At 35.0% G+C, this 16539-nt stretch overlaps 4 protein-coding genes across 4 annotated transcripts; 3 read left to right on the top strand and 1 right to left on the bottom strand.

Annotated features, from left to right (window-relative positions):
* Nucleotides 1-612: 612 nt before the first annotated feature.
* Nucleotides 613-3149, top strand: LOC106131668 (uncharacterized). The gene has a single exon (XM_013330840.2). The coding sequence runs from the start codon at nt 933-935 to the stop codon at nt 2169-2171; it is 1239 nt and encodes a 412-aa protein (XP_013186294.2). The 5' UTR covers nt 613-932; the 3' UTR covers nt 2172-3149.
* LOC106131669 (putative glutathione-specific gamma-glutamylcyclotransferase 2) lies at nt 2511-6400 on the bottom strand. The gene is made up of 3 exons (XM_013330841.2): nt 6155-6400; nt 5604-5832; nt 2511-5236 (listed from the first exon to the last, which is right to left on the bottom strand). Exons 1-3 carry the CDS (start codon nt 6287-6289, stop codon nt 5052-5054), a joined length of 549 nt encoding a protein of 182 aa, XP_013186295.2. The 5' UTR covers nt 6290-6400; the 3' UTR covers nt 2511-5051.
* Nucleotides 6401-7961: 1561 nt separating this feature from the next.
* On the top strand, nt 7962-8630 carry LOC132903002 (uncharacterized). The gene is made up of 2 exons (XM_060950146.1): nt 7962-8207; nt 8382-8630. The coding sequence occupies exons 1-2, from the start codon at nt 7962-7964 to the stop codon at nt 8628-8630; spliced, it is 495 nt and encodes a 164-aa protein (XP_060806129.1).
* A 5516-nt stretch (nt 8631-14146) lies between these two features.
* On the top strand, nt 14147-15095 carry LOC106131444 (uncharacterized). The gene has a single exon (XM_013330556.2). The coding sequence runs from the start codon at nt 14286-14288 to the stop codon at nt 15093-15095; it is 810 nt and encodes a 269-aa protein (XP_013186010.2). The 5' UTR covers nt 14147-14285.
* Nucleotides 15096-16539: the final 1444 nt, after the last annotated feature.

Genomic DNA, 16539 nt, shown 5'->3' with positions numbered 1-16539 from the left:
TTCAGTGTCTAATTTGTGCAATTTTTCCATCCATTTTGAACTTTATTACGTAAACAATAAGTGTTGTGTACTGTATCGTTTAGAATCTATTGAATAATCGCAATTTGCAATGTTATGCGTACTGTCAGTTAGATGAATAGAGGAAATAGATTCATTGACGTAAAATGTTTTGTGTAACACATATACGGGTCTAACTCTTAATATACTTAGTATGTACTTACTGCTCTGTTATTGCTTTAAAACTAAATAAGTACCTATGTACCTACTTAGATAATTGGAAATCTATTTTCATACGCTAACTTAGCTAATGAACCAAGACCAAATAATTTGCGAACATTGTAAACAAGTTATTTGTTTCAATTATCCTTATGATGGACTCATTGTACACGAAGTCATTAGTAAATTACTCGCTTATTGTTATTAAGGAAAATTAAAGGTGCTCATTAGGCCGCTACAATCATTTATTTGAAATAACAAACCCATATGTAAACATAAATAAAAGTTATTAAAACATGGTAGTTAGTCGATTAGCAAGTTAAGTCAGTAACGTATTTAGGACGTTTGTTTTAATATTCATTATATAATGAGTCGACGATCGCACGCGCTTTCACTTCGTCCGCGAGAATCATCGCCGCCATTCAGTCGCTTCTATTTGCTCAACTGTTCAACATCTACAAGATAAAGGAAGGCTATAGCAGCTACCTATCGCGCGCTCCTATCTTATCGCGTCCACTATTGATCACGCACCATATAACGCTAAACGCCCGCCTTAAACGGACGACCGGCCACCTTTATTGTCCAATTTAAACTTGCAGACGTGTACAGTGCGATGTTACCGGTGAAGTCATAATGTGTGTACCGAAATAGAAATACGCAGTTTGCAGGAAAATAGTATCAATAACAAAAGTGTTGCGGTTTGTTATCGAACGGAAATGACCACGAAATCGCCCACAACTAGTGTGAAGTCGCGCGAAATGATCGGCGTGGATCAGTTCAGTCAGCGGCGCGAGGTGTTCGACAAGCACGACACGGTGTTCCTGCCGCTGCCGTCGCCCACCACGCTCTCGCCGGTCTACCCCGACGTGGAACCAATCATCACCTCCAACCACGGCAAGACAACCACAAACTTCAAACGAAACACCCCAGCACACTCCAGCATGAGGGAGTCTAAAACTGACGAACGAATCTTCGATTTTCGACCACGGAAGTACTCGGACAACTTCACATCGGAACTGAACCAGAGTGACGACGTGGACTACAGATACAGCTCGACGGAGAGGACTCGGAGGCTGTCCAAGCTGAGGAGAGAGTTCCTCACGTCTAACCTCCATGATCCCAGCGAGCAGACGTTCACCAGATCCGGCACGAGGGCTTCCATGCCCGTCAACTCAAGTCCGATAAGGTACAAGATTGAAAGTCCTAATTTATATAAATTCCCATTTGCTGAGCCTTATTCGACACCTCCTCCAGTGCGAAGAGTTGTATTAGATTTTGGCCCACCAGAAATTGATGAAGGGAAAGAGAATCAGGACCCTGAATTGAGAACAAAGTACCAGAGCTTACCGAACAACAATGCCTCTCCAACTAAAATAGATCATCAAAAATTGTTTGAGGAATTAGTCAAAAGATATTCACCCCAGCGCAAGCCGGTTGATTGGACTTTACCTCCGACACGACCTCGAGTCGTAGGATCAGTTCCTAAATCCACTTCTAGCATTGGAGATACTCTCGACGCGATTCAAAAGACACAAAATGATGACAAAACCATTAAAGACGACGATGTTTTCGAAAAGAAAGAAAACGGTATGCCTAATAATAAAGCCGCATCGCCTAAACCAGCAACAGAAGTGGAAGTAGTTGTTGTGCAAAATGGTTCTACATCAATAAGTAAAGACGAAGACGACGAGAATAGTAAAAGAGATTCCTCAGTGACAGAGCTAGCGGAAAAGAACGACCGTGTTCCCGAGTTACAACCAAATCAAAAAGCAAGTAAGGAGTCCCAAAAGAAGCAGCCACCGCCAGAGAAACACCCAGACTTAACAATTCCAGCATTGATAGACAAAATAACAACTGAAGGTGAAACTTTAGAGAACAATATAAAGAAAACTAAGAAAGTGAAAAGGAAGAGGAGTTTCTTAGACAAACTATTGGGGCGCAAGAAGGATAAATAAGTTTGTGCCTAGTTAGATAAAGTGAAGTGATATTGCATAGGTACTGCATTGCTGCAAACCTACCAAAGATAATCATTAACATGATGACGTCAGAGTTATAATCTTTTGATAAACATTCGGTTTTAACACTCACTGGGACTCGGATTGCTTTCTATAAAAGTGAACTAACATGTTTTAGTGGTTTGTTTTTGTGAAACTTTGTTGAAATTTACTTGATAACATTTTCATTTGTAGCAAAATAGTAAACTTATATAAAAAGTTACCAGCGCTCTAGACAGAAATCTGGATAATATAGATTTATGTCGCTGTGGCCAATAATATATTTTTTAAAGTAATAAGTATCAATCAGAGTGCGTGTTAAGCCTACAAAGAGTAAAAGTATTTGATAATTTATTTTGTATAAAAATAATTAAGGCCAGACTTCCTCCAATTTTTTATCTTCGTACAGTTAGGTTTGGTTGGGTTATCGAAATGCTGATAAACGTAAGTGCCATGTGACACTCCTATCTGCCACCTCACATCGAAAGAACTTTTTGTTAAATATTAAATGATCCCGAATGAAGAATACCATAACATAATAACACTATTATTGCCATTAAGCCTTTCAGGGTTTTAAAGACTGTCGGCTCTGTCTACCCCGTAAGGGATAATGACATGATATATTTGTTAATGCTGGAATTGTCATTATAAAATAGTTTTAAGATATTCAATTGCAGAATGTTTTTATAAATGAAGTTTGTATAGATATTCTTTCTGAAATAAATGTTATAATTTTTACATAATTAAGTATAATCAAACTTTTACTACTTTCGATAACTCAACTAGCTTTATTTTTCTTTGTAAAGTTTCTTTTTAAAATATTTTTATCAATTTAATGTTATTTTAACTTGAATAATAGTATTCATATTTTTCTACCAATATTTCGTTTTGTTAAGTGATGTTTTGACCTTGAAATAAAAGTATTTTGTTATTAAAGAACGTTTTGAAAATTTTCTTTATTTGAATAATAAATAAAATGAACATCTTAAATATTACCTACGCATCAGTTACAAATATAAGTTAACACAAAAGGCTTCCCACTAGGCGTAAATATCACATTTTGAGTTAAGATTTACATAACAATACACACATAATCAGAATATTATTATCTACTATTGCACACATTCTTCAAGTAACCTTGAACATTGGAAGTAACACTGAATTTTTCATACAAGATTTAGGCAGTCGTTTTACGTACGTAAACCTTGTGTTCTATTCGAAGGAGACGTGATCTGCGCTTTCTAATAGCAATTTTGAAAACTATATTCACAATTATAGCATTTTCTAAGCAAATTCTTCTTATTAAGCGAACTGGTATTAAAATTTGTGTCTATATGGAGGATATTTAATAAAAACGTGCAAGCCTCCTTTAGTATCAAAAGCTAAGAATAATTCACATATGTTCATTGTACTAACTTACACAGAAACATTACATTAGATTACAGTTTATCACAGTTGATTATGTGATAACTTATATTGTTGCACCTCTAGACTCTTAGGGCATTTGGCGGACAAAAAAAAGTTAAACCAAACAACAAAGTATATCTAATGTCGATTTCTTTAGATAAATACTAAAATAAATTTAATCTTTTCGTTGAAAAATATTTTTTTAAATGAATCTCACAGGCATTGAGACAAAAAGCAAAATGAAACAACAGATGTCCTATAAACTAGCTCCGAATTTTGATTTCGAAAATGGCCTAAGGTTATGTAATGAATGGTTAACTAATGAATTCCTTTTGCTATTTTAAGTGTATATTTTTTATAACACGTATCAAAATACTTTCAGTACCTTAACAAATGGACTATATTCTGCCCAATCTCATCATACACTTAAAAGCGTAAATAATAAATAATTACTGATTAAAAAGTAGGATACGAATTCTCCGAAGGCCAAAACAGCTACACATCAGCCCTAATAAATAATTCTTCAATGACAATCAAAGAGTCCTTAACTTACTACTTGAAATATTGAGTGAAATAATGAACCAAAAATACATACATATTCAAAGTAACACGAGATTATTTTAAAAACGGCTTTCTATTTCGGCTTTAAACTATTTGTCTAAAGTAAAGGCATACTAAGTTATTACATATCAATACTCGCCGCCCGCGTTAAACTAAAAATCCCGATAGTTCCTTTTCCCGCGGGAAATTTTCTCTAGGAGCACCTACATCACGATGAACCTTCATGCCAAATTTCACATTTCTAGACCCAGTGGGTTTAGGTTGTGAGTGGTCTGTCAGTCACTCAAAAAGGAAACATTTAAAGTAAGAAAATGTTTATATCTAAATTAAAACACATAATGAGCTATTCAGAGCTATCAGGAATATTTCTAATGGTTAATTTATCCATTGGGAAAAACAAGGAAAATATATTATTTTAAATGATATGTTATGTTTTACTGGAAATACTAATAAATTAATAGCATATTATGACAAAATGCGATTCTATAATAGTAAATTAAGTAATCATATGTGTAACTAAGGTTCAGTAATGCTGGATTTTCAATAATAAATAACTTTATAATGCAAGAAAATAACAATGTTATTAATATTTTACTAAATGGTACATAAATAATTTTTTTAAAGCTAATATTCATCTAAACTTTGTCCAAGAATTTATAACCAAAATATAATAAAACCCTTTGTTTAGCAAGACAAAATCTAGATCACAACTATTTTAGTAATGCGGTTTTATAAAATCTTATGATCTTCTTCATCGAAAGACTCTTGACAGAGTGGCAGTAGTCGATGAATTGGACGGGGCAGATGAAATCATATTATAAGTTTATATTATTCTTGGTCATCAATTAACTAACTTTTACCACTCTGTAGTGGTTAATTTGTCAAATCTGGGTCTAATTTCTTTACAGCAGCTTCTAAAGAGTACAAATGATCATCATCGACTTGAGGAGCAATCTCACGCATGGCTTCGGCTAAGTTGTACACATACTCCTTGTTGGTGCCACTGGGACCGACGCTGGATATGACCTGTTTGGCTATGTTTTCAATTGATGCTGGACCTGGAATTTTTTAAATACAGATTTATTAAATTTAAACTAGCGCTAATAGCATTCTTTATCAGACATCTTTTAAAAATAGCAAACACATAAGTAATTAAGTATAAATTTTAATGTATAGTGGCTATAAATCAGCTGTAATCAGATGAGTATAAACAGTAGAAACAGAGAAAAGCTACATAGCTTTTCTTCTTTTTGGATGTCATAAGAGGGGACTAAAGGCCAACAGAGCTGACAACTTAAAAATATATTTTCTCAATCTTATTTGGATAGAAGATTTAATGAATGTCTTATATTAGTGAATGAACCTGAATCTGATATGTAATGTAATTAATTTTAATATTTATGGGAAAAGTTTCATTAATAGTACCTGCATAAGATTCATTTTCCTCAGTAGCAACATAGAGAGTTAACTGAAAAGGCTCATCATTCTCATCTCTAGGGTGGAATGTCACAGTTTCCTTTGAATACCCATTCTTCTCTCGGAAGTCCAAATGCTTTGTTACTTGCTCAATGTCCTGATCCCTTATTTTGTACGCCACTCCCCATACTTTGCTGTTTGGATCTATACTTGGTATAAGAGTCACAACTCTGCCTGGCTGTAATTTTAAAAAAATATATATATTTTAATAAAAAAACATGTGTTTGCTACATTAACAAAAATAATAATTTTATGCTTTAAAACTTAAACAAATTAAATTCCAAGTAAAAAGTATGAAATCTATCATGTAATAATTTCTCTATTATGTCTATCAATTCTAAAATTCACAGAAATGTGATTGAATGAGAATATAACTTACATATATTCTCTGAATAGCAAAGAAATTGAAGCACTGGATGTTCAGCTGTTGTGAAGAGGGTTCAGCGGCCTCAAGATTTTGGTCAACAAATATAGAGACTGCAATATACGTAGGTACATACTTTTTCAGGAATTCCTCTGTGATCAACGCTGTGTTGATAAAATCTTCTGAGATAACCTTTGATGTAACCTACAACTTTTCTTTCATAAGCGAAATCGACCTTCCAAATTAAAGACCCGTACCCAAATACCCACATAATTGTTTTTGATTTATAATATAGTGGAGGAAAGGAATTCTCATTAAAACATTAAAAATTTAATAAATACACTGTTCAGAAAAAAAGAGTCACAAAAGAACTTAAACTTTTTTGACATGTGAGTTCTTAAATGACTTTGACAATTAACACCTAGCATTAGGACTTGTAACGTTACCAAATTAACACTAAAAGTAACATTATAAAACGATATTAACAAAAAAATATGACTTATAAAGTCATAGGCGTGATATTGGTGATATAATCTTATAACGTCATAATTATAACGACATTGAATTGAATAGGCTATTTGACAAAGTTCTAAAAACTTTCTTAGGGTATTTTATTTGTTTATAAGGAGCCCTACAAAAATACTTTTCTGCCTTTATTACAGCTATTTTATTAAAAAATCGAAAAAGAAAATGAAATATTCAAATATGCCGCCAAAACGCGACTTTTAGCAATATGGCGGCCATGGCATGCAGTGACGTAAATTTCGTGTAAATATCATACAAAGCTTGTTGGTGTTTTGAAAAGTTTTGATTTTCTCTTGTTTTATTTAACTTGTGCCACGTCATATGTGTGAAAATTATTAAAATGAGTTCCTATAAATGTTGTGCAGTGCCTCAATGCACTAATACAACAATAAAATCTCCTACGAAACTGTTTTTTTCTACGCCGATGGATTTGAATATTTGCAAGAAGTGGTTTCAGATCATGATCTAAGATGTGGTGAAGTGGTTACCAAGATATACTTACATTAATGTTTTCACATTCCTCAGTTCGGCAGCATAGAAATCTGGATTGTCTTTGAAGAAGACGCCAACCATTATTGCGTCCACTTTTCGTCCTCCTCCGCCATCCTCTTCGTCCTTTGAACTGTTTGTAAGCGGACGTGTCGCAGTAATTTCTCTCAAAAATTCTATTACTATTTTCAAAAGTGTAAACAATTTACTGTAATAAGTGCTTTGATTTAAGTGTGACAATTCTGTGAGCGAATACTAGATAAAAATAAAATATTCCATTATACCGATCCGGCTACGACGCGGAGTAGCGAGCGCGGGGACTTACTTCACCCTGCGAAAACAGTCAGTTGATATTTTTGTCTCTTTCTCACTACTGGCTTCGTGTGAACTCGTGTGGCATCGTCGGCGCTAACGCAATTCATTGTATGTGCTACGAGGATTCTACGAATCGCTACGCCACCGCCCCGCCGTGTGCTACGAGTTGTGGCCCCCACCTAGTCGATCTACGAGTTACATTGTCACTGCTACTTGCCACGGTCCGCTGCGAGGAGCATTATATGTAGTTTGTATACATTTCTTATTGTCACAATAAACAAATACGCTACGATTTGACTGCCTCTGCCAAATAATATATATTGCTACGGAATAGTCTGAGTTCGGATAGTTATAACTGTGATTCGAACAACCATAACAACATACACTTAAAGGTGAATTCAACTAGGATGGCGGATATGGATAAATCTTTATCAGACTCCGACATTAGCCAATTGTGCAAAGATAAGACGTCACCGCAATTTATATTTACTCGCAGTAAAAGGAGACGTGCGGAAGATAATATTGCTGGACCATCACTAGATATTAAGGATGAGCTAACCCGTCTTTCCTCACTCTTAATTGAACAGCAACGCGAAATAAAGAAGATGAGTAATATGATTAATGAGGTACACCTGACCAACACTAAAATTGAAAGTTCTGTTACTTTTTTATCGGCTCAGAATGAAGCTGTTTTGAATAAAGTCCAACAACTAGAAGTTGATGCTAAAAAGGACCGAGAATACATAACGATGTTGGAGAACAAGCTTGAGGAAAGTCAGATGCTCAGTCGCAAGACAAATATTGAAATAAGGAATGTGCCGAAACAGGCCGGCGAGACAAAGGATGTTTTGGTGGGGATGGTAATTACCCTCTCCACAAACATAAATTGCACTATGGATAAAAAGGACATAGTTGACATTTATAGAGTAAAAAGTCGCAGGGAAGGAGAAAATAAATCCCCCATCGTGGTGGAAACATCCTCAACATTTTTGAAAGCCGATTTTATGAGACACTGTAAATCTTTTAATGTACAGCAAAAGAACAAGCTCACTGCAAAGCATCTGGGACTACATACTAAGGAGGACACCCCCATATTTGTAACAGAGCACCTTACACCCAAAGGCTCAAGATTATATTTTCTAGCGCGTGAATTGGTCAAATCTAGAAGGTTCAAATATTGTTGGACAGCTTATGGCAAGATCTATTTGAGGAAAGATGATACTTCGCCTATTATCTTAATTAAGTCTGAAGCTCAAATTCAAAAATTAGGTCTGGAGTCGTGACTATCTCTACGCCCTTTTATCTACTTTCCCATTTCTAATTTGTTAAGATATCTGCCTATGCTATACGTTTTTATCTTTTCAATTTTTATCATGTACTCTGTAACTGTTCATAATATTAATACTACACACAAAACACAAATTGTCAAATATACAAAAAAACACACACAAATCTATAAAAATATTCTTCTACTACCAATTGTAAAATACAATGCAATATTCGTCCCATATACTATTTTTGATTGCGTAAAAAAAATATTATTATAATAAAAATTCATTATTAACATGCATCACTTTTCTAAATTTCACACACATTTCTTTTAGATACCTATTTTATGGATAGCTCTAAAACGACAATTATGCAAGAAATTGATAACTTTCATACTGCTCAATCGACTTTAACATCTATTGAAGATTTTATTATGAAACCGAATTCTCTTAACAAATCAGACTTCACTGTCATCACTCAAAACATTCGAAGTATATATAAAAACATCGACGATCTACAAGTAAATATAAGTAATTTTAAACACGATATCGATGTACTTGTTTTAACGGAGTGTAGATTAGACCCTAAGAAACCTATGCCTCAAATACGTAATTACTCCTCTTTTTGTACTTCACATCACATTAATCAGTGCGATGGAGTCACAGCTTTTATAAAAGCTGGACATAAAATGAATGTCACGGAAATAAAATTAACTCATGCTTCGTGTTTGCAAATAACCTTACTATCATCTAACATAACTATCTTGGGAATATACCGCTCCCCATCAAACCGCAATGTTGAACCCTTTATAAATTCCTTAAGTTCCCACCTTATTAAATTAAATTCTTGTAAAAACATTATTATAACCGGTGATATCAATATCAACTTACTTCGTAGACCCGATGAAAAAGAATATGAAATTAAAAACAGATGTCTATATCTGGACATGGTGGTTTCTCATGGACTTTTTCCTGGTCACTATTTTCCCACTAGAGAGTCCTCTTGCCTGGATCATTTTATCCTCAAACTAGACAGTAGTAAAACCACTGCTCATGTTACTGTATTTGATTCAAGTATCACAGACCATCGTCTTATATTACTCAAAATGTCTAAAGACACTTGTACCTATAACCTATGTCGAAATAAAAAGATAATAGACTATGAAAAAGCATTAATAAGTTTGAGAGACAGTGACTTTATGAATATAATTAGCTATGACAATCCTTGCATTCTGGTCAATTCTATGATTCAAAAAGTTAACCTATGTCTATTGAATCACACCACTACTAAATATTTACCATCTAAAGATCACATACTAAAGCCATGGATTACTCCTGGCATTGTACGTTGTATACGAAATAGGAATGCTATGCAAAAGAAACTACGCGCGGATCCGTTAAATGAAACTTTAAAAATAACCTACAGAAGGTATAGAAATTTTTGTAATAATTTAATTAAGAAGTTAAAGAGAAAGTATGAAAGAAATTTACTAAATAAAAGTAGTAAAAACCCAAAAACGTTATGGAAAGCTATTAATAACATCTCTTATCGTAATAATAATAAAATTCAAAACTTAGATTTACTTGATACATACGCAAATCCTCAACAAGCAGTTAATTCTGTCAATGAGTTCTTTGCTAATGTGGGAAAGAATCTAGCCGAGGATATTCTAAATAAAAAACAAAACACTTCCGATAACATTTATGAGGACGCACCACATTTATCATCTTTTGTTCTAACCGAAACTGACGGTCTTGAGGTTTATTCTGTTTTAATGAGTCTCAGAACTGATTGTGCTCCTGGATGGGATAATATCCCTACCCGCTTCTTAAAACTTGCCCACGAAATAATTGTTCCTGTTTTGACACGACTAGCTAATCTATGTTTTGAGCAAGCCGTCTTTCCAAAAGCTCTTAAACGTGCTGTGGTTACCCCTGTGCATAAGAGTGGTGATAAAAAAGACATGAATAATTTCAGACCCATCTCCGTTCCGTCACCTTTCGCCAAGATACTGGAAAAGCTAATTAATGTAAGACTTCAGCAGTATCTAGAAAAATTTAAACTCATTTCTACATCGCAATACGGTTTCAGGCCCAGTATCTCTACTGAAGATGCTGTCTTGGACTTGTCGTCACTTATCGTTCAGACAGTCGATCAAGGTAAAAAGTGCGTAACTGCTTTCATAGATCTAAAGAAAGCCTTTGATACTGTCTCCATACCCATTCTTATGCAGAGGATGGAAGCTATTGGTGTAAGAGGCCTCCCTTTGTCTTTATTCAACGATTTTCTCAGCAATCGTACACAAAGCGTAAAAGTAGGTAATTATATCAGTGAAGAATCTTCTGTTACATTTGGCGTTCCCCAAGGCAGTGTTCTGGGCCCCACACTTTTCCTTATCTATATAAACTCTCTTTGTAACTTAAAAATTTCAAATGGTAAAGTTTTCTGTTACGCTGACAACACAGCAATAGTGTTTTCGGGGGATACATGGGACGATGTCCGCAAAAGTACTGAAGAGGGTCTTACTAAGGTAGCCGATTGGCTGAAATGTAATTTATTAACTTTGAATACTACCAAAACTAATTATGTCACTTTCTCTAACTATAGAAGTTCTCAGCCAGTTAATTTTGAAATAAAATTACATACATGTGGCTCTGCAAAAATAGATTGTGACTGCGAAACTATCAATAAAATAGATAAAGTCAAATACTTAGGTGTACTTATTGACCAGCGACTTACTTGGCATGACCATCTGGACCTCGTCATAAGCAGAATTCGCAAAATGATATGGATTTTTAAATCTTTAAGACATGTCGCTAATAAGAAATTATTGAAACAAATTTATTTATCACTTGTGCAATCCATCATAGTTTACTGTATTCCGGTATGGGGTGGAGCTACTAAAACGAAAATGTTGGAGGTCGAAAGGTCCCAAAGAGCCTTATTAAAAGTTATGTGCTTTAAGCCATACACCTTTTCCACTTCTTGTCTATATAGCCTGTGTGATCTACTCACGGTTCGTGGACTATATATTTTGAATACAGTCCTCAAATTCCATGGTACTGTTCTATTTCAACCAGATTTGTTACGCACGAAACCATGGCGTTGTCCCACTGCCTATTGTTAAGACCCTTTTTGCAAGACGTCAATACACTCGACAATCGGCACTTCTATATAATAGATTAAATAGAAAAATAAATTTTTACCCCCACATTAAACATAATGCTAAAATAATTTTGGCTACACATTTGAAATCTCTAAACTACGACGAAATTGAAACCCTGTGTGAACAATTAAACTTATAAATAATAACGTAAAAAAAAAAAAAAAAAAAAAAAAAAATACACACATTTATACCTACACTTACATAAAACAGTTACTTAGTAAAATTGTATTAAACAAAATTAACATTTAGACTCAGTTAATACTTTAATGATGTACTACGTAAACTTAAATACTTGTTGTTATTGAAGAGCGGGATCTCCTAACACAGGTAATTCCTTACTTAAAAGGAGATCTCGGTCACAAATATGTTTGATCTAAGTTGGTACAGAAATAAAGATATTTATTATATTATTATATTATTACTTTTGGTAGGTTTCGACTGTCAGCTTTCGCGGAATTGGTTTCCATTATTAAATACCTATGTTATCTGAGTAATCCTGAGCGTTCAAACACTTATAAAATCTTGAAAAATAATAGCGAACACTAAGGAACGATACGATCCACAGTCTGTTTATGGATAATTGACGTCATAATAGAAATAGCCAATCACGTTCGTTTTTAGTCACGTGACTGCTGCATAAAAAACCTAATTTTCTGAGACGGATTTTGTTAAAATAATGCAATATTTTTTCTCGCGTTATTACAAATCGCTCCAAAAAAATAATATTAAGACTGATGACATAAAAGAAATGTATATTTTTAATACAGTCAAATAGCCTAATAAGGCCACTAATTAACGTTATGAATAACGATACCAATTCACCTTATAAATAACGTTATCAATAAATGTTATAATATCTACACGAAAGCGTTGTTGCCTTTCCGTGTCCATTGTGTTCCATTTAATTAACGTTGAACAGTCTTAACGATACTTCTTATCGTTAACTTTACTGATAACGTTGTATGAGTATAACGGTAAACTTGACAATAATAATGATATCAACTTTTTAAAGGTAGGTAATTCAAGCCCTGGCTAGCATGACATGATGACATGAATATTTTTAATAAGTTAGGGCACGAGAACTGATTTACAATCAATTGACTACTTTTAAAAACAAGTACTTATTAAGAATAACTTCTTCTTATTGAGCTCACGATACATAGTATCTCTATTTAGTTTGTGCACGATACGATCCTCGAATCAATCACGGTTCCCCGATCACGTTAAATATAAAATCTTGTGGCGACATCTCTACGCAACTCGTCACAACATCCAATCAAACAAAATTACTGTAAAATTTCAAAATCGTGAAGAAATTGACGCGCTCAGGCAATAGCAGCGAAGAATCTAAATCGCGATTTCAAAGATTTCATGGATTGTTGCGTCGTTGCAACATCACCAGGAGCCGCGGTTCCCCAGGCATAACACCTAGCCTGGCGGAAGATCTTCCCTTTGGTGGCGACCCGAGCCGAATCATCGCTCCCGCTACAATCTTATCCGGTGATTTACCATCACGCAGAGAAACACAGCCCTTCTCAAAGCTCAAGCATCCTTGATTGTAATAAATAACATAGGTGTAGGTACCTACTAACCTATAGGTACCTAACCTACAAGCATGACACAGAGGCATCAATGCTCTGGTAATAAACCTTTGCTGACGTTACTCACATTAAGCAATCATCAACCAGTCATAGTCATCCTTCTCTATTAAAGTACTCAACCTGACTCTGCGTACTCCTCTATTCCGGTCTACTTTTTTGGAGAAATCTTTCCAGGTTCAGGCTGTAAGGCTCTGGAATGCTCTTCCTGAAATGATTAGGAGAGCTCCTAGTCGCTCTGCGTTCAAACATGCTGTGAAGGGGTTCTTTCTTCGGCAGATTAATGATGGGTCATCCTAATTATATATCCTAATTATATATTTTATGTATGTATAATAATATGTATTTATAGTGTATATTATGTATATATATCTTGTATGTATTTACGCATTTTCTTTTTGTAATGTATGTATTTTGTCAGTATGCATGTGCACTTTATCGCACCACCAACTTAAAGTTTTTTCTGTTTGGTCAACTGGTTGACTGGTAGAGAATGCCAAGCGGCATTAAGTCCGCCTTTTGTACATTTTTTGTTTTTGTGCAATAAAGTTTAAATAAATAAATAAATAAAGTAGCTAAGTAGTTATCTACCTATATTGAAGTTAGCTCTTTGGTTTATGTTACGTCTTCTTCGTTACATAAGTCAAATTCTAGGGTCAAATCGTGCAAATGTCGAGTTCATAAGTCTGAAAATTTACAATGTAGTAAGTAGAACTGCTATATACTACTTAATTTATCAACAATAATGGTTTTTCCTTTTGGTAGCTACCTGCATTATATTATAAAATGACACCTTTATACTTAGTACATGAAGTCTTTCTAAACTGAAATGTGTTTTAAAAATAGTAACTGTTCCGATAACATGCTCTGGAATTTCATTAACGAATCCAGCAGTCTATATCTAAATGTCGGCTATAGCTCAAAAACTTTGCGAGGAAATCGTAGATCCCGTAGTAAAGTCTACTTCAAAAATACCAAGTAGTCAAGTCCATCAATCCAAGTTACCTAGCAAGAAGTCTTCAACTGCAAACAGCCGCAACAGGAACATAGGAAAACCCACACGTTCCGTGGTTATAAAAAAAGAAAAAACCAATAAGATCGTACCAAATGGATCTAGTAAAACTGTCATTAACAAATTTCGATCAAAAGAGACTATATTGAAGAAGGATTACGTTGAAATTGGAGTCAATACAGAAGTAAGTGGATCTCTGCGATGTGACAATAATTGTATTACAGCGGTTAGGAAACGAGGTCCTAACAAATGTGGTGGATCCGGCGTGACTTCGTGCAAATGCTCTTTGAAACGAGTCAGGCTGAAAGGGACGCCGAAGTTGATACAGACCGAACAACTGCACACTTGCTCACTATTGGATAAAGCATGCACACAATGTGTTGAGACCGCAAGTTTTGGTACAACACCCTTTGTTAAATATGACGATAACGCGCCTGCTTCTTCCTTTAAACAATCAAAGACAACTTTCCGGGAGCCTACTTTAGCTTTCAAAGAGTCATATCACAACATGAAAGAACCAAGAAAGTATTTCTACAAACCCCAACATAGCTTTCCTGGGCAACATCAGTCTTTTAATGAATACCATTCAATTTCTAAGGAACCTCAACGGAGAAAAACAGATATACATGGGTCTTTTGTGTCATATAGATCTTGCAAACGATGGGCGTTATCACAATATCCTGTTCGGGGACCTGATTTCTAAACATAAATATTTTTAGCAATATCTTTTTTAATAATTCATTAAATCCAAAACTTCTACACGTAGATACCTATGACCACTTTTATGATTTGTAATATTAAGTTTCTTAACAGGGGTAGCAGGCCTATAAATCCAGATAACTTTGTAGAGCCGTCTACGTTGGTACAGTACTTTCATCCGACACCATATGGTACTTTATGTGACACACGTAAACACTAAATAGGTACTATTTCTATCGTTAAGCACGAAAGAGTGAAAATATGAATTTTGATCTTTTACAATCATGCTTCTGAATCAGAACTCATTTAATAATACACATAAGATTTACGTCTAAATTTTGCATCCTGTAATAAGTGAAACTGTCTGGGCTCTGGGTTATGAGATCGAGGTCTTCTGGTACACTAGCTGGAATAATCTCCTAAAATAACAATATTCATACTTACATAGGTATCTCACGTCTTTATTCTATACGGGGTAGACAGAGCCAACAGTTTGCCAAAGACTGAGAGGCCACAATCAGCTGTATGGCGTAATGATGTAATCGAAAATGAAATAGTGACAGGGTGCTAGCCCATTGCCTGAATGAAGATTCCCAAGTTAATAAAAAAACCGTTAAATTATTGGTAATCAACTGATCCGACGGTAGTTAGTCCTGCTTACATCCTTATCTCTCTTAAAAAGAGCGGGGCCACCGTCCATATCTGGAATTTGGTATCTTATTCGATTCTTCAATAACATACTAGTCTACGTAGCATAACCTGTAAAAAAAATTATCAGATCTACACGTTACTAGTTATAATCAAATTATATGAAAAAAAGTCAGATAGCATGTAGAGCAAAATTCGTTTTGCTGGCTACCGTCACAATGATTTCACAAGCATTCGTTAAGGTATGCGTTTAGGTATGTGAAACAAAATGGTCAAGCCACACCTACTTACGACTTAAATGTAGAGCTTCTGAAGTTAGGGCCATAAAATTATGGCGTAGGTATAGATCAAGAATCTTGGTTCTACATGCTTTTTATGTATGTATGTATGCACGCTCGGCGGTGTCATGAGGTTTCGAGAACAAGAACCAAATTAGGAATCGACCCCCGAAGGCTATTTGTAAAATTCAAAACAACACATCTATATATTACTAATATTATAGAGAAGTAAAGTTTGTAACTTTGTAAGGCTGGTTTCAGAATAAACGCACGCGCGCTTTACCGGTGGAGCGGGCCGACACGAGTACTTATCGCGGTTCCTTTCAAAGTACGGTGTTTTGGCTGCGCTGGCTAACATCGCACGTTTCACGACCGTTTGCGTGACAGGACGGGGCTTTTTCCTCTTATCTAAGCGTACTCCTAGTTGCACCCTTCGCCACCAAGCTGGGGCCTGAGAGATCTGCTTTCTTACTTTTCTAAAACGAGCTATTGTCATGTATAGGCGCCTCGCCTCGTCTAAGC

Source organism: Amyelois transitella, chromosome 20 (genome assembly GCF_032362555.1).
Source record: "Amyelois transitella isolate CPQ chromosome 20, ilAmyTran1.1, whole genome shotgun sequence".
Classification (NCBI taxonomy): Eukaryota; Metazoa; Arthropoda; class Insecta; order Lepidoptera; family Pyralidae; genus Amyelois; species Amyelois transitella.
This window is presented reverse-complemented; position numbering and strand designations above follow the sequence as displayed.

Bases quoted from the DNA above. Each gene is read 5' to 3' on its own strand.
- LOC106131668 (XM_013330840.2), top strand. From the start codon at position 933: ATGACCACGAAATCGCCCACAACTAGTGTGAAGTCGCGCGAAATGATC.
- LOC106131669 (XM_013330841.2), bottom strand. From the start codon at position 6,289: ATGTGGGTATTTGGGTACGGGTCTTTAATTTGGAAGGTCGATTTCGCT. The intron at 5,833-6,154 runs GTATGTACCTAC...TTAAAATTACAG, and splicing joins ACAGAGGAATTCCTGAAAAA to CCAGGCAGAGTTGTGACTCT. The intron at 5,237-5,603 runs GTACTATTAATG...AAAAAATTCCAG, and splicing joins GGAAAATGAATCTTATGCAG to GTCCAGCATCAATTGAAAAC.
- LOC132903002 (XM_060950146.1), top strand. From the start codon at position 7,962: ATGATTAATGAGGTACACCTGACCAACACTAAAATTGAAAGTTCTGTT. The intron at 8,208-8,381 runs GTAATTACCCTC...TTTAATGTACAG, and splicing joins AGGATGTTTTGGTGGGGATG to CAAAAGAACAAGCTCACTGC.
- LOC106131444 (XM_013330556.2), top strand. From the start codon at position 14,286: ATGTCGGCTATAGCTCAAAAACTTTGCGAGGAAATCGTAGATCCCGTA.